Raw genomic sequence first — 26,683 nt, forward strand, 5'->3', positions numbered from 1 at the left:
TTCCAGATTGTGTCAGTGTTCTTGTGAATCTGATGGGCATGTTTTTTTCCAATTGTTCTCTGTTAGCATTAAAAATTTCTATTCTGGATCTGACAGGTCCTCTCCTTAAAACAACTAAGGGCACCTACAAACCCAAGCCTCAGATTCAAATCTATTTGAGAACAGTGAAATTCCACAAGTAAACAGTTCTTCAAGTAATATGAATAGCTGTACACCATTTCCTTACCAGTGCAGAAACACATGGCAGAACTCCAAACCAGGTTCTCATCTGTTACGAAATAATTTCAAACAAAAACAACTGCAAGAAATCCACTTTATTTTAGTTTGGTGCTTACCAATTTAAACACTTCTACCATGGCAGAAGTTTTAGCACTGAGTGGTGCCAAATAAATTAAGGACAATCACCCAAAGTTGTATGCTCCAATGTAACACTATTCCAGAAATGACTTGCTTGTACGCTTGATTGTTATCTAGGCACTAATGGGTGTACAGTTCAGCTGGCAAAGCTGATTTGGTCACAGTATACCAATCCTAAAACTTCTTGTACTGTCTGGTATTCAGTCCCTCATGCTTATTCTACTCCAAATACACACCAAAAAGTTGTTGAGGGATACTAGGGAACAGACTTACCCATCAGTAATTCACTATGTGGAAGTTATGTAACAGTTTGACCCTAATCCCCAACACTGTCCATATCTTTATTAATTTATACCATCATTTGCATATCCATTTTATGTTTTAACCAGAGGTATTCCCTCATAAGAGATCTTAAACACTTCCTGTAGTTAAATCATTCATTAAATCTTTACTGATGTTTACACCAATTAACTAACGTATGATTTTCCTCCTCCAATTTAGGCATTGAAATCTAGAATTTTATTAGCAAAACCTCCCTTACATTTCCCACTTTTTTAAAAAAAATACACCTCAAATAATACATACAAAGCATTAATTCTATCACTTTAGGCTTATTTGCAAGCATAGAACCGTAAGAAAATTCTTATGGCACAATATGCTACTGTCTGTCTCCTACTTCATAAAGGAATAATTTAAGATGCATACAGCAATAAATGGGTAGCTATTTTGCCAAGCTTCAGTCATTTAATACGAAGCATATAAAGTGAGAAAACATTGTTCCATATAAATCTTGTTTACTAATTTTTTTTAATATAGTGCCAAATGACCAAGACCTATTAATGAAATGTACCACCTACAAAAGCAGAATAGGAGATTGTCAGAACTTGTTTAATACACACATTAAGGTAATTGTGTGCTACAAACATCTATGGACAAGTTATAGAAAGGACCTGAATATTTTGTAACCAAAATCTACCATAAGGCAGAGCTTCCAAAACTACAAGACTTGTAACAATATCAGGATACAAAAGCAAGTAGTGTAGTCGCTCTACTCGAGACATTTAAAATAGGTCACACAAACAACTTTAAAACATATAGTACATATGTCCCCCACACACAATGTATATAAAGAAATTCACAAGTGTTTTGGTAAATCAGTCTCATAAAATAAAGACTGCAGCAAACTGATAGGTGCAACAAAAACCATTGCAAGTAGGTTCTGTTCAACATTTCCTTTTCCCATTGTCAGTATGTGGTGAAATACAAACATGCACTATGGTGCTAATTATACAAAGTGTCCTATGGTGTGCAGAAAAATTATCATAAACCCAATACCCTTCAATCTCATAAAAGATTACATTTCCAAGGTGATATGGTTGATGTGTTTAAAACATCCAGCCAATATTCTATTGTAATACTTGAAACAACAAATCACCTTACCTTAGTGATGAAATGTTTAGTTCAACATTTAGCTTTCATGCACTGAATATCTGCACAAAGAATTCAAATCTGGTATTCTGCAAAATTAGGTTTTGTAGAATGAAATTAACTGATCTTTACCCTTTTAATAAAACAAGCATGCAAAACAAGTGACGTTTAAAGCACATTTCGGTCCTTAAAGTGACTTAACATAGTTTTCAGCGGTCCTTCTATTTATTACACATTGAAAAGAATTAAACGAAGTCAAATGCACATTAGTGTTAGACCAGGAACTGCAGGTACCATTTCTCAGAGCTGCACTAGTAATACAAGGCTCACAGTTACAGGTAATATACATTTCCGTACCTTCTTGGTTTAGAAGCACAGGTGGGGATTCTTCTCATTTGCTCTTGAAAAATTGCATCAAAATGACAAAAGCAGTACAAGGGCTGGGTGGGGAATTAAGATTTATATGGATTTCAAATCTTAATGCTTTTAACATCAGTCACATTTTAATGAGACAGGTACGAATTTTCATTCGGATCTATGTGCATATCATTATGTACGTATGTGACTTCCTAGAATTATCATGCACTAAACACATCAGCTGATCTAAAATATACAGATGGTTTCAGCAAACAATCTTCAGACAATCTTTTTTACCCCCAAAATACTTTCTTCCACTGAACCCTCATTGGAGGAAAATGACCAATAAAGGAAATCTATAGCTATAACATGATCTTTCAAGAAACCTAAGAATTACTGACATGGAAGTGTGTTAATTAATTGTCTGGGATGTCTGATTTCACAATGAATAAATATGCATGTATCAGTACAAAGACAGCCTTTTTTGTCTACTTTTCAGCTACCGGAGAGTTGTAGGTTTTCCTCCTGTTACAATTCCTCTATTCTTAGCAGCTAATTGAAGATGACCTGAAAGAAATCATATTAGAGCTATTCAAATAAATTAACTGGTCAGTTCATTAAAAAGCACAAAAGGAATAGATTAATAGAATCGTGAGCAGATCAGTATCAATATAAATATGAGCTTCAAATTTTTTTTTGTCTGACAACAGGTAGTGTTTGCTGACATGTTCCAAGCAATATTGTTGGGGCATTATATTAGTGAATCAATGGGAAGCATATAATATATATGAAACCACTAGGTTTAACATCAGCAAAAATAATTGTTTCTATGAATCACTGCATTTAAAATGCCCCCTATTTTGAAATATTGGTCCCATTCAGGCAAGCAATTTTTATTGTATTTCCTCTGGAATCGAGCAGTATTTGACCAAATAAATTTCAAGGCACAACATAAAGCAGCCAGACCATGGCAACCAAATAAATTATGCACGTCATTCAGGACTGAAGAAAGCTGGAGGAATCTCAATGTCATTGCAAAGAGTGCTGCTTTTAAGGTTGCATTTTATTTGCTTGATTAAAAAAAAAATCCTATAGACAAATGGACAAAGATGGCAAAACTTTGGCAGGCAGCAGTTTGTGCCTTCCACAGCTTATTACTGGTTTGTAAATCTTGATATAATTGTAACTTGCCCCAAAAAATGTTTGGTCAAAACAAAGATTTGTTTTGTCTATTATTCTTGTTGTAATGACCATCTTACACTTCAAATCACCATTTCACCCATTTCCCCAAAAGTGAGTTTTGCAGGAACAATTTCAGAACCATGCAATGCATGGAACAATCCTTCAGTTAAACAAAAATGGAAGCAAGAGTAACACCATTACTTTTTCCTCCTTATTCATATGAAGGTTATTATGGCTTCTACAGCAAAACCAGCTCAAGGGAATTTTTTAAAAAAATTCCTAGACAAGATTTTCTACCCCTACACTTGTATCTCACTAAATTTTCTGTCAACACATCTTTAACTTCTTTAGAAACGATTACTAAATATCTCTCTTTTTTAAAAGTTTGTTTCAACATCTAGATCAGGTACAGTTATAAGTTAATGAAAGCTCAAGAGCATATTCTAGCTATTGCCATTTATTGTAAGCAAATGGGGGGGAAAAAATAAACCAAACTGCCCATCATGTCCTGTAATAAAACGGAGGCAGCATTAGTTAAAATAGCTTATTAACTGATGGCGTTAATGCCAAATAATGAAGAAAAGAGGCACTGTGATTTTACTGTTACATGTCAAAATGCTTTTTCTGCATTAAGCAAATGAATATGTCTGAAATGTAACCGCATCAAGCAATACCGTAGAAACTCCATTATGAATATAGTGCATTGTGCAACATACAACAAAGTTTGGCCAACTGTATCAAAGAAGCCATCCTTTCTCTTCTCAAAATATGAACAATTAGGGATCAGGCACAGACGGCATGTCACCAGGTTCTTTTTAGGGGTTATGCACTTAGTTCCTGGCAAAATTCACCCCCGTCACAAGAGAATACATTTGTCCTTTTCCTTCTCTCGCGGTTCTTTCCGTTGTTTGCGTTCGCTGCTCCCAGGCTGTCTCCCAGTGGTGGTGGCTGCTGCTGCCGCCTGCGATTGCTGCCCTTGCTGCAATTTCAGAAGATGGAAAAATAAAAATCTATTACTGATGCTCGAAATAAACCTTTTCATTTTAACTCATGAAACTTGGGCGCGAGGTGAGAGATTAAATCCAGCCTCGCATAGCAGGTTTGTCACCAAGTGGCTACGTTTTGCAACATCCTTGGAGATCATACGCTGGATAGAGCTTTGCTCAATTGGCTGATCAAAGTGGCATAGGTGGCGATTATGAGAAACCCGTAACTTAGCACGTCATTCCAAGGGGAAGCACAACAATGTAAGGCATTGTATGGAAAAGGAAATATAGTGCAGTGACATCTTTAGTGAAAAATGCGATTTGGAAAAAAAAATCTGCCTGTACATTTAATCACTATGGGTAAAAGCTTCCAAAAAACTAAAATGTTAATTTGAGACTGTAAACCCAGTCCCCCTGAACATTACCTGGGTTTGAGCAGACGCTGCCTGTTCTTGTTCCTGATAGAACTGAGAAGCTCGCCTGTCCTCCTCTTCCTGCAGTTTCTTTGCCAGCTCGAGATCACTGATTCCTTCAGGGATCTGCTCCCAGGACATGTCCTGGCTCTGCTGCTCTTGCTGCAAGGATAATGCCATTAGATAGTCCTGAAAAATAAACATCATCAGCAAACCCCTGAACAGTTTAATGTAATGTTTGATGTGCTGAGCCTGCACCAACGTGAAATGAGTAGTGTGGAGGCTGATTTTATGCAGTTGATCAAAGTCTAGGTTATACAAGTGCCCAAATTCTAACTAACAACAACAAATTACATTTGTATAGCGTCTTTCACGTCGGGAGGACGTCCCAAAGAGCTGGATGTGCACATTCAGCAACATTTTGTCTACTAAACCATACGTTTTTTGCAATAGCAAAAATCCCTGAAGTGTTTTAGAACCACAAGATGAAAAACTGTATGAAGTACTAAAACTACAAATCCCTTGTAAGAAACCAAACTGCTGAAAACTTTTCAGAATTTGATAAAAATTGAGAACACATGAAGAAGCAACTGGTGATGAACAATGCACGATAAGCACAGCATTGATAACAGGAGTCTGGTGTGTGGGAGATTTAAAATTCATCTCTGTTCTCTGATGGTTGAATGTAGACCTTACAAAAATATTGGGAGGAATTTAAGAATTTTTTTCTTTATGGAGTACCTGATCTATTTGATCCTGCTGCCCCTTGTACCCCGCTTCTGGGTCAGAAGGAGGTCTCAAGTGAAATTCAGAATCACAGAAATTGCCATCTCCATCCACATTGTGTAAACTCTCCCAAACCACCTTCTCTTCCGTCAGAAAACCCTGGTCTGTCACCAGTAGATACAGCTGATCCTATGAAATGGAAAACATGGAAGAAATGTTGATTTTAAAAATTTTTACATAAAGGATGTTTTTGGTATCAGAGGTAGGTTAACTCTTGAAAAGTTGATTGCTTTGAGATTTTATCTAAAGATTAAAATGTGAGATTGAAAAAAAAAGGAATGCGCAAATCCACACCAACGCCACATGGAAGGTTTAATGAACAAATGGAAAAACATGATTCATTTTTAATAAGTTCAACGGATGTAACAAATGTTTATCAACTCAAACTGAATTAGCTTTCAATGTGCACTTCTTATACATTCCTCTAGATGGAGTAGACAATTGACCATAACCTCCTAAGACATGAATTAAGTCTGAACTTGTAAGAAATCCTCCAAAGTTGTTTTTTCTCTACTAACAAAGCTGATTTGAAATAGTCTTAATAATAATTATTGCATTTGATATAGCACCTTATCATGTCTTCGAGAAGTCTCAAAAGCACGTCACAGGATATACTGCAAAGTGGATTGACTGTATATTTTGTGGACTTGTCCCTAACATTAACCTATCTTAGAATAGATTATACAGCACAGAAACAGGCCATTCAGCCCAACTGGTCTACGTCGGTGTTATATTCCACATGAGCTTCCTCCTGCCCTTCCTCAACTAAGCCTTCAAGTATAACCTTCTATTCCTTTCTCGTGTACCTATCGAGCTATGTTATTTGCCTCAACAACTCCTTGTGGTAGCATGTTCCATATTCCCACTACTCCGTGTGAAGAAATTTCTTCAAACTTCCCTGTGACTATTTTATGTTGATGGCCCCTGTGTTTTCACAAATGGAAATACCTTCCCTATGTCTACCCTATCAAAACCTTTGATAATTTTAAAGACCTCTATCTGGTCACCCCTTATCCTTTTTCAAGAGAAATGAGACCAAGCATGTTCAGCCTTTCTTTGAACAGGCACCCTTTTTCTGAAGTTACATTTGTTTTTTGTTCCCATGGAGGAAATGACCCAAGAATGGGGGAAATGGCCCATTTATTCCATTTCTTTGAAACATCTCGATGATGTGATGCTACATCAAATGCAAGGATTATTATTATTCCAAGTGCTGATTGCCTGCTGTGCAGGTCCAGAATTTCTGGTTTTATTTCACATTTCTAGTATTTGTGTTTGCTCTTCATTTCTGCAAACCTGAGGTTTTTATTGTGACCATGGTTAAGGACAAGACCTTTAAGCTCCATTAGCAGTTGCTCGAAACTAAGTTTCCAAATCCTCAAAAAACCCTTTCATTCGAGGAACTGTGATATAAATCCAGAACTAAAAATACTTTAGTTTAACATTAAACTCGCAACCAAATATGCATAAAGATAGTGTTTGAACTTTGATCATACTATGATCGTATTGTAATAGCGCGGTTTAGTTATTGTTAAATTACTACCATTTCAAAACCAGTAAGACTTGAAATGTTTTCACTGCTTTGTGCCATCTACTGCTGCATTCTTTGCACAGTGACATGGTATGATTTCCAGTGCCTCAAGGTATGATTTATAAAATTGGCAGCACAGAGGGCTATGTAACTGCAATGAATAAATATTCACGCCATTTCAGTCGGTTTTTGGAATGCTTTCCTGCTGGCATGAAGGTGTAAATAGTCTCTCAAACGCTCAGGTCATTTCCTCCACGGGAACAAAAAACAATTGTAACTTAAGAAAAAAATATTGCCTGTTCATGGTAGTTTTGAATATCTGCCATCAATCAACAGTACTGTTGATAAATAAAACATGTGGCTCTATTCCTGCATGAGACATGTGTAGGGTGGGAATTCAGGACTCGTGTGCTTCCTGAAAGTGAATAAAATTGTGCCAATGGTAATTGACAAAGCCACACGACCATTGCCTGTCTCCCACTTAATGACACATCATGTATTAAATGAATCACAGTGAACCAAAATACAGGGCATATGTGTACAATGTGCTTGTCCCAAAATGTTGCTCAGTATCATTAGTTGCTCAATCCAAAGATACTCTAAAAGCAGCAATTCGCCATTTCTCCAAACGAGGAACACTCTCACCATCAAGTGCCTCATACCAACATCTACATTTTTTTTATTCTACACGAAAATTTAGCATTTGCTCCTCCAACAGACCTTGTTTTCAGTATTAAATGTTTGGCATGAAACTTCAGGCGTATTCAGCCTAAAAAACGAGGCTTACAAGTACCAAGATAGGTGTAAAGATGGTGCTCCAGCCATGGATTTTCAGTGAAATCGGAGCAATCTGTCCATACTATGCAGTACTGCACTCCAGGAGTGACCTTGCATTATTCTAAAAGCAAAAACAGCAGGATGCTGGCAGACTTCCACGAGAGTCATAACACATCACAATTATCACTCTAAGAGAAGGAGAACAAACGAGCTGGTGTGAAAATCTCTGAAACTTGACCTCCGATTGCTTGCCAATGGAACTTCCTGCCAGAAACACAAGCTTCTGATGTGACACTGAGAGCAATTCTCTCAGCGTATTAACTACTACAAACTTTTAATGAGATTGCTCAGGCTCCATTTCTTTTACCCCAGATTTTTCACTTGTCTTTCACTCGATATCCCTAGTTTCCAGTGCCCGCATTGCTTCTAGATTACCTCTGATCTCCATCCCATCCGCCTTCCCTTGCGGCCAATCACTAGGAATGTCCAAGAACACAAGGAAACTGCCCAAACACACAAGCAAACTGCCCAAATTTGCTTCTCCTCTCCAACTTTTCCTTTATTTCCTTTTCCTTTCTGGATGATGCCATAATTTTTCCTGAGCATTAGACCTAATCTTTTTGCACTTCATTCTATAACACATTTTGTTTGTTATATTCCAGGTGAGATGCTGCTTTTGAATTCTGTCCTTCTTAACAATCTGAATTTACAAGCCTATCTATCTAGGTTTTGTTCGTGACCGTAATGCAGACACACACAAAAGAAAATAATGTTGAACAAAACACGGGGAAGGAAAATGATAAAATGGTGGGAAGTGACCTTTTGGAAGAGGTTGCCTGCATATTCAAGTTGCTGGCTCATGAGCAGGATTGGGGGCTGGAGGCTAGCTCATCTGTCCACATAATCTCAGCTACAGAATGAAATACAGCAGGAGAAGAAAACCAGAGGAGAAATTAATCAAATAAAACAATTGGAGAACCTTTAAAACAATAAACAAATTGGACTGTGCAATCAAATGCCTGAATGCACAAGTTAGCTAATGGTATTAGCCACAATAATTCAGAGCAACACAGACAGTTTAGCAACAGATTTTTCAGGGCTCATTAGGAGAAAACTCCATAAACAAATTAGGTCTGATCAGTGCTTACGTGCTAAAATTACAATTCTGCAGTGGCAGCTTTGCCGGTTGATCTAACGCACAGATGTTTTTAAAATAATAATAATAATCCTTGCATTTGATACAGCGCTTTTCATGTCAGGAGGACGTCCCAAAGCGCTTCACAGAATACACTGTAAAGTGAATTGACTGTATATTTGTGGGCGAACGTGGCAGCCAATTGCGCACAGCAGTGTCCCACAAACAGTCATGGACTGAAAATGACCAATTTATTATTGTTTTTATTTTTCAGAGGGATTATTATTAAGTGTGTGGAGTAAGGAATCTTGCCCAAGGTTTCACTCTGCCTGGAATTGAACTCAGGTCTCTCGCTTGCAAAGCGAGTGCTCTAACCACAGAGCTACAGGACTCCACAAGGTTGTATAAGACTGCACCTGAAGTCAATGATACCTCAAGATCTGCATATCAATAAATCTGTCAAGTTAGAAGATATCTGAATCCATGGATAACCATATTGCACCTTGTGGAATAAAATGGGCAAAAAATAAGCAGTTATTAACAGATCTAAATGCACCAGTTACTAGAATTATTCAAAGTGCATTTAATTCAACTGGTTTTGATCTCATGCTCAACGATTTGTGATTAATAATGTCAATAATATAATAATAATAACAATCTTCATAGTGTTCAGTATTAAATGGTTGGTTCAAGTCGTCTCTTCACGAATCACTCATTCTAAAAAAAACTCAATATTTTAAAATGAAAACAAAAATTACTAACTTAACTCACTTTAAGTTAAAATACATAATTAACATCATTTGCTTGCTCATTCAACTGGTGCATTTCTTAATACAGGTCACAGCAGGAGCTCTAAACCACATTTGAATAAAGCCCATCTGTTTCCTCGAATTTTCAGCATTAATGAGAAACTTGTATTCACTGGTGCAGATAACAATAACCTCATGTCTTTCTCGACTTTTTAAGTAAATGAACGACGAGAGCAATTTACTGCTCTTATCTCAGTGCTTAGTGACCATGCACAATAAGGAGAACACAGCCTTCATTTCTTAAAAATGTCCGTCAAAAGGGCGTACGTTGTTGTACTTGAGCCAAAGCTATAGGACAAAAATCTAGACTTGCTTTATCATGTGTACGAGATTACATGGCCAGATGGTGCTGTCTTGCAGTACACTATTCATAGTCAACAGGATTTTATTCTAAGGGGGTGAACCTGATTTATATTGCACAGAAGCCCCAATCGATTGAGAAATAAAAACGCAAATTAATTTTCCCCTAACAAAGGTCGTTGCTATTTAAACTCCTGGGTGTGTAAATTTCAAGACATTTNAAAAAAAGGGGGAGGAGGGAGAGAAAGTTGAGTTCAAAAATGAATGCAGCATATCACACACAGTCTTTGGTAAATGTTAGGATGGCAAACATGATCACTCATGTTAGAGGAAATGGACTGTTTCAGATCTGAAGGTCTGGACATCCTAGATTACTTAAAGTGCACCATATTCACTTGCATCAAATCTAATTTCAATAAAAACATCCACTTAGTATGATCTAATTTCATTTCAGGGTCCAGTTGAATCGAATGAAGCTGTTTCCTGTATAAATTAGGATTTTGACAGACAACTGGCCAATTATAACCTTCACAGGTTATTGTGTTCAAGGGAAATGCTAACAAACACATTTTTACTCCAACAAGAATCAACACAACAGTTCACTTCTTTTGGTTAGCGTCAATACCTTGTGTTTCGTCATCGTGCTGAAATGGTTATTGCGAAAGAACACGCATAGTTCTCCTTCTTGCACTCCAGACATTAGTTCACACAACCCATGGTATGTCAGCTGGGTTGCCGTGCTGTTCAGAAACTGCTCTGCAACAAATGCTAAGGACATAGAAAAAAATAGTCAATGTAAATTAATATTCCAGTAAAGCAAAACAAACATTACCCACAGTTAGTCATCTCAGATACATTACAAGCCAGGAACGCATGGATCTCCGAAAAGAAAGGCACAGGCCTGTCTCTCTTGCAAAATGGATTTGGACTAAAAGTGTGCACCACTATTTTTAAACATTTCGCTTTTTTTTGTAAACAGTTTCCACTAGAAAGTGACTTAAACCCACATTTCTACAATTGTATTTTCAGATCTTCCCAAACTGCCAAGTTTTGCTTTCATCTCCAGTGATGTGGTAGATACAAAGATATTTGAAAATAGGATTGAATTTTTCAGAGTTCACCCTGTGCTTTGGGTAGCGTTCAGTTAGCCAGTTCCACTCAGACAACAATACTGCTCTCATGATTAAGCGCACTGCATGAATCTCCAGAGGAATCAACTGATCTATCCACAATCGCAGTCTTTCTCCCCCCACCCACAAAAACATTCCTTAAATGTCTGACCCATTGCAGCTACTCTGGGAGCCATATGTTTACTGCAGTTTTCCGATGGAAACACATGGTAAAAACTATTTGAACTAATAGAGATATCAGTCACAATTTAAGAATTCTAAAATTACACCCTGTTATCCTAAGGTTAGAACTCAGAGAAGTCGAAGACAAGGATGATAATAGTAATGAAAAATATAATTAGCTTTGAATTAACCTGTAAAAATCAACCCATCACAATGGCTTCAATATCATTGCAAAGAAAGACCATTTGTTTTTTAGACTTTTCCAAATTGGTAAAGCGATAAGTGGGAAGCTCCTATTTCTACAGGTGAATTCATAATGCATGTTCTGTTCACATAGCATTTGTTTAAGACTAAAAGGAATAACTTGGAAAGCAATGTTTCACCATACAGCACCATTGATACTGTTTCCAATTTATTGTGTGAATCAGTTCAGTACTCTTGAAAAATTGGCAGAGCAAAATAATTCATTTCACAATAACTTGCAAAACAGGACACAATTAGTTTTATTGCGGCACATTAGCTAGAATGCTGAGAAATGAAGCATTTACAAGACTAAGATAGTTTAAGATGACAAATCATGCAAAATACAGGAAGACAAATAATTAACAATCGTGAGAACAGGGTGCACAGCACAGGAATAAGTTTCCATAGAAATCACAAGAGAAAAACCTGGAATGATTGTCAACCCATGACCTTTCTCAAGTGGATTAGATTATAAATATTCACATCAGTTTGTCTGATGTCCTCTTCCACTGAATATTTCTTGAACATAAGGTCCCCAATTTTTATGCTTTTCTACCAGTGTTAGGGTATCAAGTTGCCCCCATGACTTCCAGAGACAGTTATCTATCTAAGCTGTAATACAAGGGCAGAACGAGGGTAAGCCAGGCACTAATTATGTCCAGATTCTTTCAATGTTACTATGACTCAGCTGGACAAAGATAAGACTTCCCATGAAGTTAGTTACTTTTAATTTGCATAAAGTCATAATTTGGCTTAACTGATCCTTCTGTTATGTGCGTCACTATAATTAGTTCATTTTTTTTTAAAAAGCCATCTTTCCAAATAATGCAGGGGTTTAAATATGTGCATGAGGAGCAAGAAATGTATTCGAAGACCCTGGGCAACACTTGCTTTGAAAATAAACAATTCAGCAGTTTCCTTCCCCAATATCCACTGCTTTTGAAGAAAAATAAAAAAAAGCCATTCTTCCCTTACCTTCACTGACTAGTTCACTGTTCTCTGACTGTTTACAGAAGATAATCTTCTCCACCAGCTGGTTATAACTGCACATCCCCACTGCCTTCGCTATATCAGCATTCTACAGAATAGAATTATCAGCAGAAAATCACATTTGAGACGCCGAGGAGGCTTTCTTTCAGACCCATACACCCCTTTTGATGCAATTTGTGAATTCACTTCAAGATGCTCCATGTTACACAAAAATGCTCCACAGAAAACTGTTGTACACACACTCAAATTGTACTCTCTCCAACACAAACAACCCTTTAATTAAAAATAAACCTCTTCGCAGATTAACAAGTGGAATGGCCTGCAATGTGATGAGTTGAAAATAAATTCTATCTGTCCAGCATCTGAAGTCCCTTTTTCCTGTTTAAGGCAAATTCAATGCATCAACTTTTCACTTTGCTCCTGCTCATCACTGATCAGTTTGAAAATTCATGATAATGCATCATGCACAACTTCAAACAGGCTGCCTAGTACACCTTAAGGTGAATTCTTTTGACTTTTTAACATGACAAGAGAACTGTGCAAGTCACAGTTTCCTGCCATCATATTTTTGGTACTTAGAGGTTGCACCGGCTTTAAATAAATTGTAATGGAGCACAGAATCCCAGTTAGCCACACCTTTCATAACATCGAAAATAAATAATCCTTGCATTTGATATAGGGCCTAATCATGTCGGTAAGATGTTGCAAAGCGCTTCACAGGATATAATGCAAAGTGATGCAACCGTGTATATTTTGTGGGCGAACACTTCAAATTACATTTGCACTATATCCTTATCTACCTCCGCAGAACATTCTGTGAAGCAAAAGGGAATGTAATCACAAAAAGGAAAGGAAAGCTCTGGTACCAGTGGGCCCAGATTGTCTTTAAGTCTATATAATTACTTCATTTTTAGAAGTTATTATTCTTTCATTTTCTCTCTCTGCTCCTCGGTGAAGTTTCCTCCTCACAACCCAACCAACTTCCTGTGCATTTAGCAGTCCATTCAGCAGTTATCTGTCCCAGTCTTGATAGCGATGGTTAAACTCCTGCTGGGAGAAACCCCGATATCAACGTCACTCACCTGACCAGAGAGGAAAATGTTGTAAGCCTACAAATGTTTTTCTGAAAGTTAATTATAAAACCGTTGGATAGCAGAATACGCTGAAATGCTGCACTATTTAGTCTTTGACACTGGAGGATGCTCTCCTGTTTAGATACCTTAGAGCAGGGATGGCTAACTTAAATGGATGCACAGAATAGCCACGTGGGCCGCAAGTTGGTTATCCCTGCCTTAGAGGGTCACGTTAGACCTGAGGGAGCTAAAGCCTTGAAATGCAACATTATAAATGCTTTATAAAGATGCATAATAGGGACTTGCATAACAGTCCTAAAAGCTCCTATCTTCCATACGACTATACCATTACACACATTTCAGATTTCAAAAAAGGGCTGCATTTCCATAATTTTTTTTTGACTCCATCCAACAGTTCAGCCCTTTAGAACATGCTTAANTTTTTTTATAGCTCTTCATTCTGACTCACACTTCTCATTTTACTGGCAGTGCTTTCTTGGGCTTGAAACAAATTTTCTTCAAGAGTCTAAATGTACCAGAGCATTAGCACTTTTTTTTATTATAAAACGGCAACAAACATCCAGTAACTGCATTCTCTGTTCTTTTTAGAGGATGTGAAATTCTATCAACTTTTGTATGCTCTGTAAAACTAAACTCGTGCGTCACAGTTCCACAGCTTTTTCTTAACAAGCAGCTTGTGTTCCAGTCAGTTGGGTGTCAATCAAACCAGTCCTGACAATCGGGCTTACCTACTGTGATTCAATCAAGGCTACAAGGTTCAGGGCTTTGCAGAGATGTTTTGCTACATCTAAGGGATTGAAGGGAAAAGGAACGCAGGGGAAAAAAAAACCTTGGATATTCCCCTATTTTTAACTCCATAACACTGGAGACCAATTATAGAAAGGAAGTGTTGCCAGTGATGCAGAGCCCTGTATCCCTCACAGTTGTACCTAACTAGCCAAAGAAAGGCCTGTGGAGGGTCCAAGAGAAAGGAAGCTTGGATACAAATAAGAAACTCACAAAAATTGAAAGCTGAGTTAAGCAATTTGCAGATTTAGAATTCTCTTACAAGAAAGAAAAAACTTTTACTTCTTCATTTTCCTTACCTGAGGATCCACCAACCATCCATGGTAAAGTGCAATATCGAGAAGATCAAATACGATGCACTCAGGCGTGTATTCAAATACTCTTACACCAGTAAACTTGACATTTACATCCAGTCCAGTCTGCAATTTGTGTAGTATGGCCATTGCATCACTCATGTTCTGTTAAAGAAACCACAGATGGAAAATTCAAGATTTAAAATGTTCAGAAAGACAAAAGGATTGAAAACAAGATCAACTACAAAGTACAAGCTTTCCTCAATGCAGGAAATTTTATTCAGAAAATCCTGCATAAAGCTAATTAGGTGTTCCATTAATGTAACAGTTTAAACATTTTCGAACAGGGGGCAAAGCACTCGCTTAGCCATTTGGTAAGCCCCTTTCTCTTCTGAAGACACTGACACATGCAGGTTATAGATTCAGTCACCGAAAGCTCTCTGGAGCCTTGCTCAAGTTGTATTTAATGTACTTGAACTAAGATAGTGAGTACTGGCATTGTTATTTAAAAAGTCTAGCTCTTTTCACCCAACGTGCATTCATTCGTTGGTCGTGATCACAGGCAGGAATCCTGGATATTTTACCTGGGAATTCACAGTATACCTGTACCTCCTCCAGTTGGCTTAGACCACACTGGGGATTACTTCCTAGCCTTTAAGGCTCAGATGATATCAGTGAGTCAGTGTATTTTACTGCCTAAGGAAAACCATCACTGAGTCTTGGTTGGTAATTTCTCCTTATCCTGATTTCTCTTCAATGCCTTCAGTTTTTACATAGCTTTGGGAGTGTACTACTCAGAATCATTAATATTCAAACTTAACATTAACTTTTTTTTAATATACTTACAGATCCAATCCATAGGCTTTTCTATCAAAGAACCACTGATTCTTTACACTGTCTGCTGTAATATACTACATCTTGTGCTGTAGGTCTCGGACTCCCATTTGGCTGTTACTTTGTTAGCCTGTTTGCATAAGTTAAGATAGACATTCTGAGGTATCTGGTGTTAATCCCACCTGAACACTTACATATACTTTGATCTGCTTCTTGATCACAATTTGCAGTGAGAACCTTTGAGACATTTTTGTATTGTTCTTACACATCTTATGAATAAGACCTGTATGAACAATACCACTGCTCAGAGTCACTACCCTGCGTGAAGGCCACTATATAAATGCAAGTTTCTATTTAATAGCATCTCCGTAAAGATACTCAAATTAGTATCTCCAAAGAAATGCCAAGAAAAGGATCTGTCTTCTCCTTGAGGGTGTGCAAACTAAGTGGTCGTAATCTTAGTTTATACAATTACCACCTTCACTGGATCTTGGGTTATGCACCTTTTATAGTGCATGAAGTGTGCCCAAAGGCCGTGGTTCTTGACTATTTGCCAGAAGCAAGCCAAGTCCTGCTCTGTGAAGACCCAATGTAATACTAATCCAAATAATTCCCCTTAGCTCACCAACTAAGTATTTGTCTATCTCTCTTTGAATAGGAACACAGCAATGCACAGTCCTACCTTGCGAGAGCTGGAGAGCATCATTTTATACTCCATTAAAAATAGCAAATGGTTTATGAAGATTAGGCAAGTTTAGACATACAAATTTGGTTTCAGAATAATCACCTAAAATTCAAAATGCCAGATTCCTACCCACAAAGCTTTGGCAATTATACGCATGACCACCCCAACCCAATTTTAAGTCAACAGCACACTGCGTTAGAGTACAAATATTTTCAATACTGCTTAAAGCCCAGCTTATGCTTTTTACATAAATCACGTGTCAAAACCATAAGAACTGAACTTAAATCTTTATTAAACAGCCAGAATACATTGGTATTGCTTGGTTTCTTATAGCACTGTATCACAGGCATGTCATTTCAGTACATTATTAATAATTTGATCTAATGTACTATTTCTCCTACACATAACATTATGAATCAGCTTTCTCCCATTGACAGACTGATTTGCTGCATTATTGTTTTCTTAAGTTTCTTTCTTATTACTACTGAACACCTTGTACAATATACTACATCTAAACAGATGAGCAGCAGCAATATTGTGCAGCATACAAAAAGGATTTTAATTCAGAAGAATGGATGTTCAATCTATACCAACTCAAAATGAATATAGTAAGTTTGTACAGGTAAATTTATAGTTTCTGCAGTCCATCAAACCATTGATATGCCACATATAATATTTCATATTGGTTAAGTTTAATAATATACCCACAAGATAAATCAAGAGGGTTAATATAACAACATACCGTAAAGATTTAAAGTGTGAGAAATGCTCAATTATTCATTGTAGGTAAATATTCTGGTTAATTTTAAAATACTGTACAACCCATCTTAACCAATCCAACCCAATTTATATTTTCTCAATGGTTCAAAACAATGTCAGTTAGGACTGCAATGAATACTTTCACTGCCTGATTTATGGTTTCTTCATTTATTATGCATTAAGCTTCATAAATATGTGAGTACTGAACTTTCTGCATACATTTGATACCCTTTGCCCAATTTGATATAGAAAGGGCAATAAAAAGGTTAACCTAAGGGCCATAATAATAAAGGTTAAGTAAATGGTCAAATATAAATCAATACTTCACAAGTACTGTCGAGATTCTGCCCATTCCAAACAGATCATACTTGGAATGTGGACAATATGGAAAACTGTGGCTCCCAATGCATTTTCCCCAAACTAACTCGCCCGCTTCAAAAATCAGATTAAATGCAGGCTCTGGAGGAAAGTACAATTTTCTGCTTTTGGATTCCTCTAGTAACATCTTTCCCCATATCTCACATATTAATTTCAGGCTGAAGTATTTCCAGCTGATATGCCTTTTCAGTTTCTCACATTTGGGCATCTGATGAGCACTTGCCTCAAGCACATGTTTCATTACATTGCCCAATCCTTTTGAATGGTAAAAACAAGTCCCAATTTGTTTATTTTTAAATGGTGCATTTGTTAATAATAGTTGTGACACAGTCATCTTCATAGCATTGGAGCTCCTTTACTCATTTCAAACACACTAATTACAGCAAATTTGTGGGAAAGAAAAAAAACTTAAAAGCAAAGCACAAGTTAATGAATAACAATGCCTGAACAGTTTTCTTGCAAAAAAAATCCCATGATGCAGTTAAACCCAATAAGATTCAACTGAACTTTCCTGATAAATTATGGGTCTTAATTGCAAGTTGATTTTAGCTGGGAATGAAATTCCATTTATGCACAAGATGATTTATGAAGGCAATGGAAACAGTTGCTTTTATTCTAAAAGGGTAAATTATCCCAAGGACTTGATAAATTAAATTGCGTAAGAGTGCAATTGAACTTGCAGGATGCATTTACTGATAAGCACAGTGGCAACAATTTCCAGGCACAAAAGGTTCTTATCATTCCATCTGATATTGCATAATGGTGTAAAAAAGTGGACTTAAAAAAGTGCTTTACAATTATTTTTTAAAAAAGTAAACATTATAGAAAGAACTTACGTTTTTAAAGTACCTATTATAGCTGAAACATTTCAAAGCACTTCACTGGTAAATACAGTACTATGTAAGAAAAAAATTATATTCAATTTAATTTGCTTTACGTAATTTGGGGGTATTATACGATTACCCAGTCATTTTCCTTACCACTGTATTGAAAGGTGTGTCAAGGACAAAGTTTGCACTGTTTACAGGGACAAACAATACACACAGGTATTGTTGCACAAGCTTGATAAAGGACTTTGTAATAAATAACTCAAGGACAAGGGGCTGAAGAGATTGTACAAAAGACTGGTACAAATCTGTCTTCGTTTTGACGTAGACCAAATACATTCTCAGGTTATTTTCCCTTTGACCCGCAAGATTTCCTCAAGTTAACAGATTCTGTGACATGCAACTGAACATTTAGAAATAAAGACTGTTGTTTGATATCAGCAACATCTTTTGTAGAATCTTACAGAAAAGCCTCAACTCAGATCCTCAACTTTAACAACGGATGAGTTCCAAATGTGCCAGCAGTTTACTCGCCCTGTACCTGAATGTAGAACAGTCCAGACTAGACAAACCACATTCCAACCAGTTAGACAAATTTGTGATGGGCTCAATTCTATTGGCCTCAACAATGATCATATTTAGATATTTTAAGAGAACTTGTTTTTCTGCTCCAAGAATGTAATCTCATCTCTCCAGTCATGGAACATTTTCTTCCACCCTGCTGATTTGTCACCTTTCAAATAAAGTCTCAAGTGCTCCAGAGAGCATTCAAATATACCTACAATAGTGCATAGTCAGAGATGCTCAATCAATCTTTGTTTTAGGATTTGGATTATAGAATGAAAGAAAGATAAGTAACTGATGCAGGAAAAAGCTTTCTAACAAGGCAGAAACAGATAACAAAATAACATATCTCAGACCTGTTGATCACTATTAAGGGGGGGGTGGGGGGGGGGGGGGGGAATCTTGATTTACTCCTCCCAAAACTATACAGCTCAAAATATGATGAGCCAATTGCTTTTATCATTCTGATTCATGCAATTACAGTGTACTGCTTTACAAAAGGGACCAAATATTTGGTAAACCATCAAGTGTGGTGGGTGATTAAAATAAAAAAGAAACGTAACCGTACACCTGCGTTAATCAGTGCCTTCAGGAGTGGAAAGAAAAATCGGACCGCAAACTAGATTAAAATGTGGATAAAATGCCTTAAAGGGCTTCATAACATCACTAATAATGTACCAAATATAACATTTGTTACAGGAATGCAAATACACTTTGTTACACTAAATAGTCCATTGAAAAGCTGTGGCATCAATTCAGCTGTGAACATTTAACAAGATTTTTCTTTTTCAGAGAATGCTAAAGTTCTACAGTTCCTTACATTACTCTTGGTTTTGTTTCATTATAAACATTAGCAGTGTTTTATTGACGATTTCTTGCTCTATTTGTTTTTGGGCAAGCACTATTACAACAAGATTATGAGCAACAAACTAGTACCTGTTCATAGTTTAATCTCTGGGCGTCTGTTATCTCTTTCGGTTTTGCATCCAAGATGTAGTCGCCTGCAGAAAAATGTAAATATTAACACCGTTTTCCAAATTCAAATTTCTAATGATTTGCTTTAATTTGAATTACTGAATTAGTGTCAACACACCATTGAAGCTCAAACCCACAAAACAGGCAGGGGGAAAGGTTTGTATGACATGATCACATAATTCTGCAAGTCAGCTTTCATCTCACCCACAAAATGCAGTCAATTCACTTTACAATATATTCTATACAGCGCTTTTCAACGATGTGTTAAGGTGCTATATCAAATGCAAGTATTATCATTATGCTACAACTTGATATAACAATTCATGTTTCACTGTAAAACAATACTAGTACAGCTCTTCAATGAGCTACAACTGTGTCGAAGCACACAGTAATATTGATATGCAACAACAACAAGATTACACTTGAATAGCGCCTTTCACGTCGGGAGGACATCCCAAGGCGCTGAACAGAGTACAGCATTTCAGACCCGAGCTGGGGTCATGGGGGGAGAAGGGAGGGGAAGGAGTGTGACCGATGGCATGGTCGAAAAGGAGGGCCTTGAGGCGGGACTTGAAGGAGGCTAAGGAGGGGGCGAGGCGGAGTGACTGGGGGATAGAATTCAAGAGGTTGGGGGCAGAGTGGCTGAAGGCTCTCCCACCAACGGTGGGGAGGGTGGGTCGGGGGATGTGGAGCAGGCCAGAGCCGGCTGAGTGGAGGGAATGGGCGGGTTGGTAGGGGGTTAGGATGTCACAGAGATAGGGTGGGGCGAGGCCACGGAGGGCTTTGTATGTGAGGACCAGGATCCTGAACTGGATGCTCTGAAGGATAGGGAGCCAATGGAGTCGGGCGAGAATGGGGGAGATGGGATCACGGAGTTTGGTGCGGGAGAGAACACGGGCTGCAGAATTCTGGATTATCTGCAGCTGTGGAGGGAGGAGTTGGGAAGGCCGACAAGCATGGAGTTTGCATAGTCGAGCCTGGAGGTGATGAAGGCATGAACGTAGAGAAACTATTACAAGAGAGTTCATTTCGTAACAAAATAAAAGGAGGATAGAGAAGGAATACAGAAAAACACATCTAAAATACTGTTACTTATATTTAGCTTCAATGTATACATTTCATTATAATGTTGCATCTATAAAGCAACTCCTGCTATTTCTGCAAAACTCATTATTTTTCAGTTTTAGTCTTTCTGCTAAAACATTTAAAAATAAATGCTGGTCCAAGGATTTTCTCAAGATGAGGTTTGTGAGGTTTTTAACCTTAACAATCTGCTGACCTACCCTGCTAACACCCTGTGTTTTTCTTGGCTCGGATCATGAGAGGAAATCATCGCTGGGAAAAAGTAAATGTTTCCCACTTCTTGTAACAGCATGAAAAACTAACAGCAGAAGTATATGTGAGGATGAGTCAAATGCAAAATAAAACTCTGTGAGATATTCTATGATGTACTTTAACTCAGGCAACAACCCCTCCCTTATATCAGTATAACATTTCCCATACTAATAAATCACCTATCAAATAGAATTGATAGGTGAGCATTTTCATGCTGTGCAACTAAGACCTAATGGAACCTGCTTGAGATTGTCCAAACTCAAATTCCAAAGAAAATTAAGGAAACACTCTTATTAACCCCAGTTGTATTAATATTCAAATTCAGAATAAGCAGACCGTACTAGTGCAACATAACCCATCTATGAAGGAATATGGGTAAGGGTAAAGGAAAAGACCAAGAAAAGATCAATTCTGCAGAAAGTTTGACGCTTCCAGACAATCACAGAATGGACTGCAGCCAGGCTGCCCTACGTTCCTGGCTGCAACAGGAAGTCTGCTCGCATCAGCAAAAATTATAGCATTGATAACAGGTTCTGACAGCCAAATATGTGTAAACATTTGAAACTTGATCCAAATTCTCTGGAGTATATTATATTGAACAATGTTGAAACATAATTTCATGTTATAAGTTGTTTAAATAGAACCACACTATGAAATATTCAGAAATAGATTTTTTCATTTCCAATTGGTGCAATATTTGCATAACAACCATTAACATGCCAATTTCATCTTCTTTTAAAAACCACCATGGTTCTACCTGGGAAATAGCCACTGTCTGATGGGATTCAAGAATTACCATATGTTGGCTCAATAATCTCACACTTATTCCTGTTTTAAACACTGTTTAGCTGAATTTCAAAACACAAAAAAAACAATATTTATGAGCACATTAAAAACAAAGTCACATTGCCATTTCAAATAAGAGGAGCAAGACATATTTTATCTTATCAGGAAGCGCAGGTGAGCCATCATACTGATATTTCTTTAAAAATCCTTTCAGAAATAAACTACAAACATAAAATTAAATAGCAGTCAAAGGGGATAAAAATACCCCCCAATGGAACAGGACATTCTTGGACTAAATGGAAATAACATCTGGAATGAAACTGATCTCAGATAAACAACTAACATCAATGCAGGAATATACTGCAGCTTTCCCTTCACTATTTAATAAGTCAGGTAGGAGTTTCACAGTGATGTTTGACCTTGTCAAAGGTTTGACTTGTGGGTATTTACTTGCTTCAGGGAGGGGGTGGGGGAGAGAAAAGAAAGGGATTACGTTAAAAGGATAGTTCACAATACAGCAAATTGTAACTAGTCTAACCGGGTAGTCAACATCACCCTAAAATCCTTTTCTCATCCCATGCTCGCTTAGGTTAGCATAATGATCACATTTATTCAAATCAGATGTAAAAAAGTGAATACTAGATCACAAGTGTCTATACAAAAATACAGCCAGGTGCTAACAGTCAGCCATCACTAATTTGTCTGGGTTCTTAAGGAACCACATAAGGCCTATACTGTGAGCTTTTGAAATGGATTTAACCTGATTCTTCTGGAACAACCCAAGGGAATTTTACCCATATCAAATATTTATTCACATGCACATTTTAACAAGTCATATCAATTATACAAGTCACAGAGTAGATATAGAGAGTGCATATACTGGAACAAAGATAACCTAAAGTTCTGAAGGTTTCAGATAAACACTTCCTAGAATACCCACGACAATATTTTTTTCTGGTTCAAGGCACAATCTCATTCTCGTACACAGTTTCATAGTAACTCGCCCAAGAGACTGTAGGATATTCTGCATGTGTGAGTTTAGGCAGCCAGTGGCAGCAGTCCATTATTTTCGATTGCAAAAAAAGGCATTGAAGAGAGAGGTGGGTTCACGTTAATTCCAAATTTAAAAAGCACACATTGGGGGCACTATCGGGAGGCAAGCTTTTGCATTTTAGTACTGAAAAAAAGTGGTCTTACCCAAGTACTCCATTAACTGTTCTGCCGTTATAATTTCCATCATAGGCGGCAGCTTAATCTAAAACAAATCCAAAAAAAAAAAGAGCGTATTTTAAATTCACAATGGATCGTTTTTTTTTTTTGCCTTTTTTTAAGCAAAGAAACATTTCCCCGGAAGATATAAACCGAGCGCTGCTGTGTGTGTGTGTATAAAAAAAAGAGGCATGACGTGTATTAAAAAAAAAGACAAGAAACACTGCTTTCTTTCCCCGCGTGAAACGTTTCACGAACGCGTGCGTTACCTTCCGCGCCAGAAGCAGAACGTTCATAATCGCGAGCAACGGGCACGGTCCGTTTTCGTTCTGCGTGATAACCGGCGTATTCTCCGCTTTCCACTTGATCCACTTGATGTGGTACACCGACTGCCCCGGGAACCGGTCCTTGGAGCTCGACGGCTTGGCTTTGTCGCCGCTGTCCTCGCCCGGCAAAGCCGGAGCCGGTGCCGGAGCCCTGTCCTCGGGCCCCTCGCTGGTCAGGTCGGAGCTGGGGCACGAGTTCAGATTGGAGAAGGACTCGAGCGAGTCCAGGCTCTGCGACTCGCCGGGGAGGCTCTGGTCGCTGGCGCTCGGGTCCTTCTCGCATTTGGGCGCCTCGAAGCAACAGCCTTCGTCCGCGCGCGTCGCCCGGGGAAGCGAGGAGTCGAGAGCCGCCGCCGCCACCACCACCGCCGCCGGCCCGGGGCCGAGGCCTTGCATCGCGCTTTCCCCGACGGCGACTCCTCCACCGGGCGAGCGCTCGGCATCCCCGGCGCCGGGTGCCGAGCTCCCGCTCTCGGGGCCGCACGAGTTGGCGGCGACAACGCCGGTGCCTTTCAACTGCCAACGGTCCACGTCGTCGTCGTTGTCGTCGTCTCCTCCTCCTCCTGCTCCTCGCCTCGGCCGCTCGCCGCCGCCGCCGTCGATGATGATGATGTCGTCGCTTCGAACCGCTCCGGGTGCTTCCAAGGCCGCGCCGCCCCGCTCCACGTTTTCATTCTTTTCCATGTGTGTGTGAGGGGAGGGGGTGGGGGGGGAGGAGGGAAAGGGGAGGGGGGAAGGGAGAGAAAGGGAGGGAGGGAGGGAGGGAAGAGGGAAAAGAAGGGGAGAAGCCAGGCGAGCTGTTTACATGGAAAAGGCTGCGAGCCGCTGGTCGGCAGCCGCCATGACACCGCCAGCGCCTTCCCGCCCGCTCGCCCCCGCCGCCGAGGACGCTGCGCACGCAACGCGCGGCACGGCACGTACGCACGCCGCGCGCACGCACGGCACGCACGCACGCAGTCCGGCCCGATTGGGCGGGGTTCACGCCCGATTGGGCGGGGGGGGGTGTTTTTTTTCCTTGTGCGTTACCAAAAAAAACCCCCCCACAGGGCTTCGTTCTTAAGTTTGTAAAATGAAACCCGCAACACACACACACACTAACCTAAACTCGGCCGCTCTGCTAACCCGGAGGTGGAGGCCGTGCGTAATATTGGGCTACTTTTGGGGGCTGGTGTTTGGGCGACTTTGGGCTACAAACGAGCCCCGGCCACCGCCTCCAGAGCGTCACCTGAGAGGCGACGTAAAAACAATGCTCTTTACTTCGTCCTCAGACCACTGACTGACTGACTGACTGCGAGTCCTCACTGCATTCTTTAGGGGGAGGATTTATGGTACAGTCCCCGCGCTTTGTTGGTGTTCCTCCTTCTGTAGCCAATAAAGCCGCTCCGACCTTTTGAAACGAGAGATACCGTAACACAACACACAAACATACACACATACATACATAACACATACATACACACATACATACATAACACATACATGCATACACGCACAACACATACACAACACACATACATACACAACACACATACATACACAACACACATACATATACACATACATACACACACATACACATACATAACACACGCACAACCCGTACATGCACAACACACATACATATACACATACATACACACACGCACACATACAATCACAACACACATGCACATATATACACACACGCGCGCACACACACCACACACACACACGTGCGTTTGCAAATAAACCGTAAAACGTGCTCTTTTCGATAGAAATTAAAACCAGGACTGCAGACTGATGTGACGCGGTGCGGTGCGGTGCGGTGCTGCACAGGGCCACAGTGTGGGCCCTAACCCTCACTCCTGGGAGGAAAACAAAGGGTCACTATTTGGCAGGAAGTGTCTGTGGCTGGTGGTCAGCACGCGCTCCGGTCACTCAGCCCGACTCGCTTAAAGGGGCTTTAACTATGCACAAGTGCTGTTGCACGACTTGAAGCCGCCCTAATGCATACCCTGATCCATCGTCTGGTCATGAGATTCCCCTTCTTTGGGACCGCAGTATTTTCTTGCAATTCGTGTCCAATCCCTCACGTAACACTCATGGAATTATACAGCGCAGAAGGAGGCCGTTCGGTCCGTCGCGTCTGTGCCGACTCTTTGAGAAGAGCCGTCCAAATCAATCCCATTTTGACTTGGTCATTAGTCATTTACTTTACGGCTGTTTTGGGGGGCATTGCTGTGCGCACGTTGGTGCCTCGTTTGCCTACAACACTATATTCAATTCACTTCAAAGTGTATTCTGTGAAGCGCCTCGGGATGCCCTCCCAACTTGAACGGTGCCATTATCCACAAAACTGTCCTCTTTTAAGTATAATTTTTAGTATGACATAATTTCTTCTTACCTCAACCCAAAGTAATACAAAGGCAAAAAATAGAGGTAATGGTAATACATATAGAAAATGTATTCATTAACTTTGATGTTAAGATATTGTTACTGCAGATGAAAATACCACATTTTGTTTTTTTGCATAAATGTCCATTCTGTGAAGCAATGGATACAAATGTGTAACTGCACTTCCCGGGCTGGATGATGATGAATAATTCTTGATATTGCTGTTATCTTGACAATGAAGGAGTTGGTATTCCTAACAACAAACATTAGGGAGGAAATCATTATGTTAGGTTCAAGAATGATATTGACAAAGATCTGGACGATGATTGCTTTCCATTCTTGGGGAATGGTGCTGTGAAGTGGGGGGCGGGGGGGGAGCTGGAAAGAGTGAGAAAAAGTACATTAAAAGTACTGTATTGTCAAAGTTAATGTTTCTGCAATGCAGTAAAATGTTTACATTGTGCTATAAACATTTCTGCAAAATGTTTATTCAAGAACATTACAATTACAACAAAAGTCAACATAAGATTGTTTACACTGATTCTGTAATGCAACAAAAATATCAATTTAGGAAATATTTTGCTGTATCCAATAAACGTAAACACACTGAGTGAAGTTAAAAAAAAGTCAAGGGCCATTGCGATAAACTCTTTGATAGATGTTGATGGGATGTTACAAAATATTGGACAAACACATTGTCGTTTACTTTTGCCAGTTGTTTATTCAGGGATGAGTCAGAAATATCTTGGGTTTATATCACTGATGCTTAAGATCCTTGAATATCTATGGGCTTCCTGGGCAGATAATGTTTGTTATTGTTATTGTAAGGATTTTTCTGTCTGTCTCCATCCAGCTATAAATCTTAACTCTGAA

The 26,683-nt window shown here is 39.0% G+C and overlaps 1 protein-coding gene across 1 annotated transcript; it reads right to left on the reverse strand.

Annotated features, from left to right (window-relative positions):
- Positions 1–299: 299 nt before the first annotated feature.
- mindy2 (MINDY lysine 48 deubiquitinase 2) lies at positions 300–23,471 on the reverse strand. Its single transcript, XM_007906445.2, has 9 exons — positions 23,381–23,471; positions 23,100–23,157; positions 19,743–19,807; positions 14,766–14,924; positions 12,572–12,674; positions 10,687–10,829; positions 5,465–5,638; positions 4,736–4,885; positions 300–4,303 (listed from the first exon to the last, which is right to left on the reverse strand). The coding sequence occupies exons 1-9, from the start codon at positions 23,405–23,407 to the stop codon at positions 4,181–4,183; spliced, it is 1,002 nt and encodes a 333-aa protein (XP_007904636.2). The 5' UTR covers positions 23,408–23,471; the 3' UTR covers positions 300–4,180.
- Between the last annotated feature and the right edge of the window lie 3,212 nt (positions 23,472–26,683).

This window comes from Callorhinchus milii, unplaced genomic scaffold (genome assembly GCF_018977255.1).
Source record: "Callorhinchus milii isolate IMCB2004 unplaced genomic scaffold, IMCB_Cmil_1.0 Scaffold26, whole genome shotgun sequence".
Taxonomy (NCBI): Eukaryota; Metazoa; Chordata; class Chondrichthyes; order Chimaeriformes; family Callorhinchidae; genus Callorhinchus; species Callorhinchus milii.

Bases quoted from the DNA above. Each gene is read 5' to 3' on its own strand.
- mindy2 (XM_007906445.2), bottom strand. From the start codon at position 23,407: ATGAACGTTCTGCTTCTGGCGCGGAAG. The intron at 19,808-23,099 runs GTAAGACCACTT...ATTTTTCTGCAG, and splicing joins ACAGTTAATGGAGTACTTGG to GCGACTACATCTTGGATGCA. The intron at 14,925-19,742 runs GTACTAGTTTGT...TTTCTTTAACAG, and splicing joins AGAGATTAAACTATGAACAG to AACATGAGTGATGCAATGGC.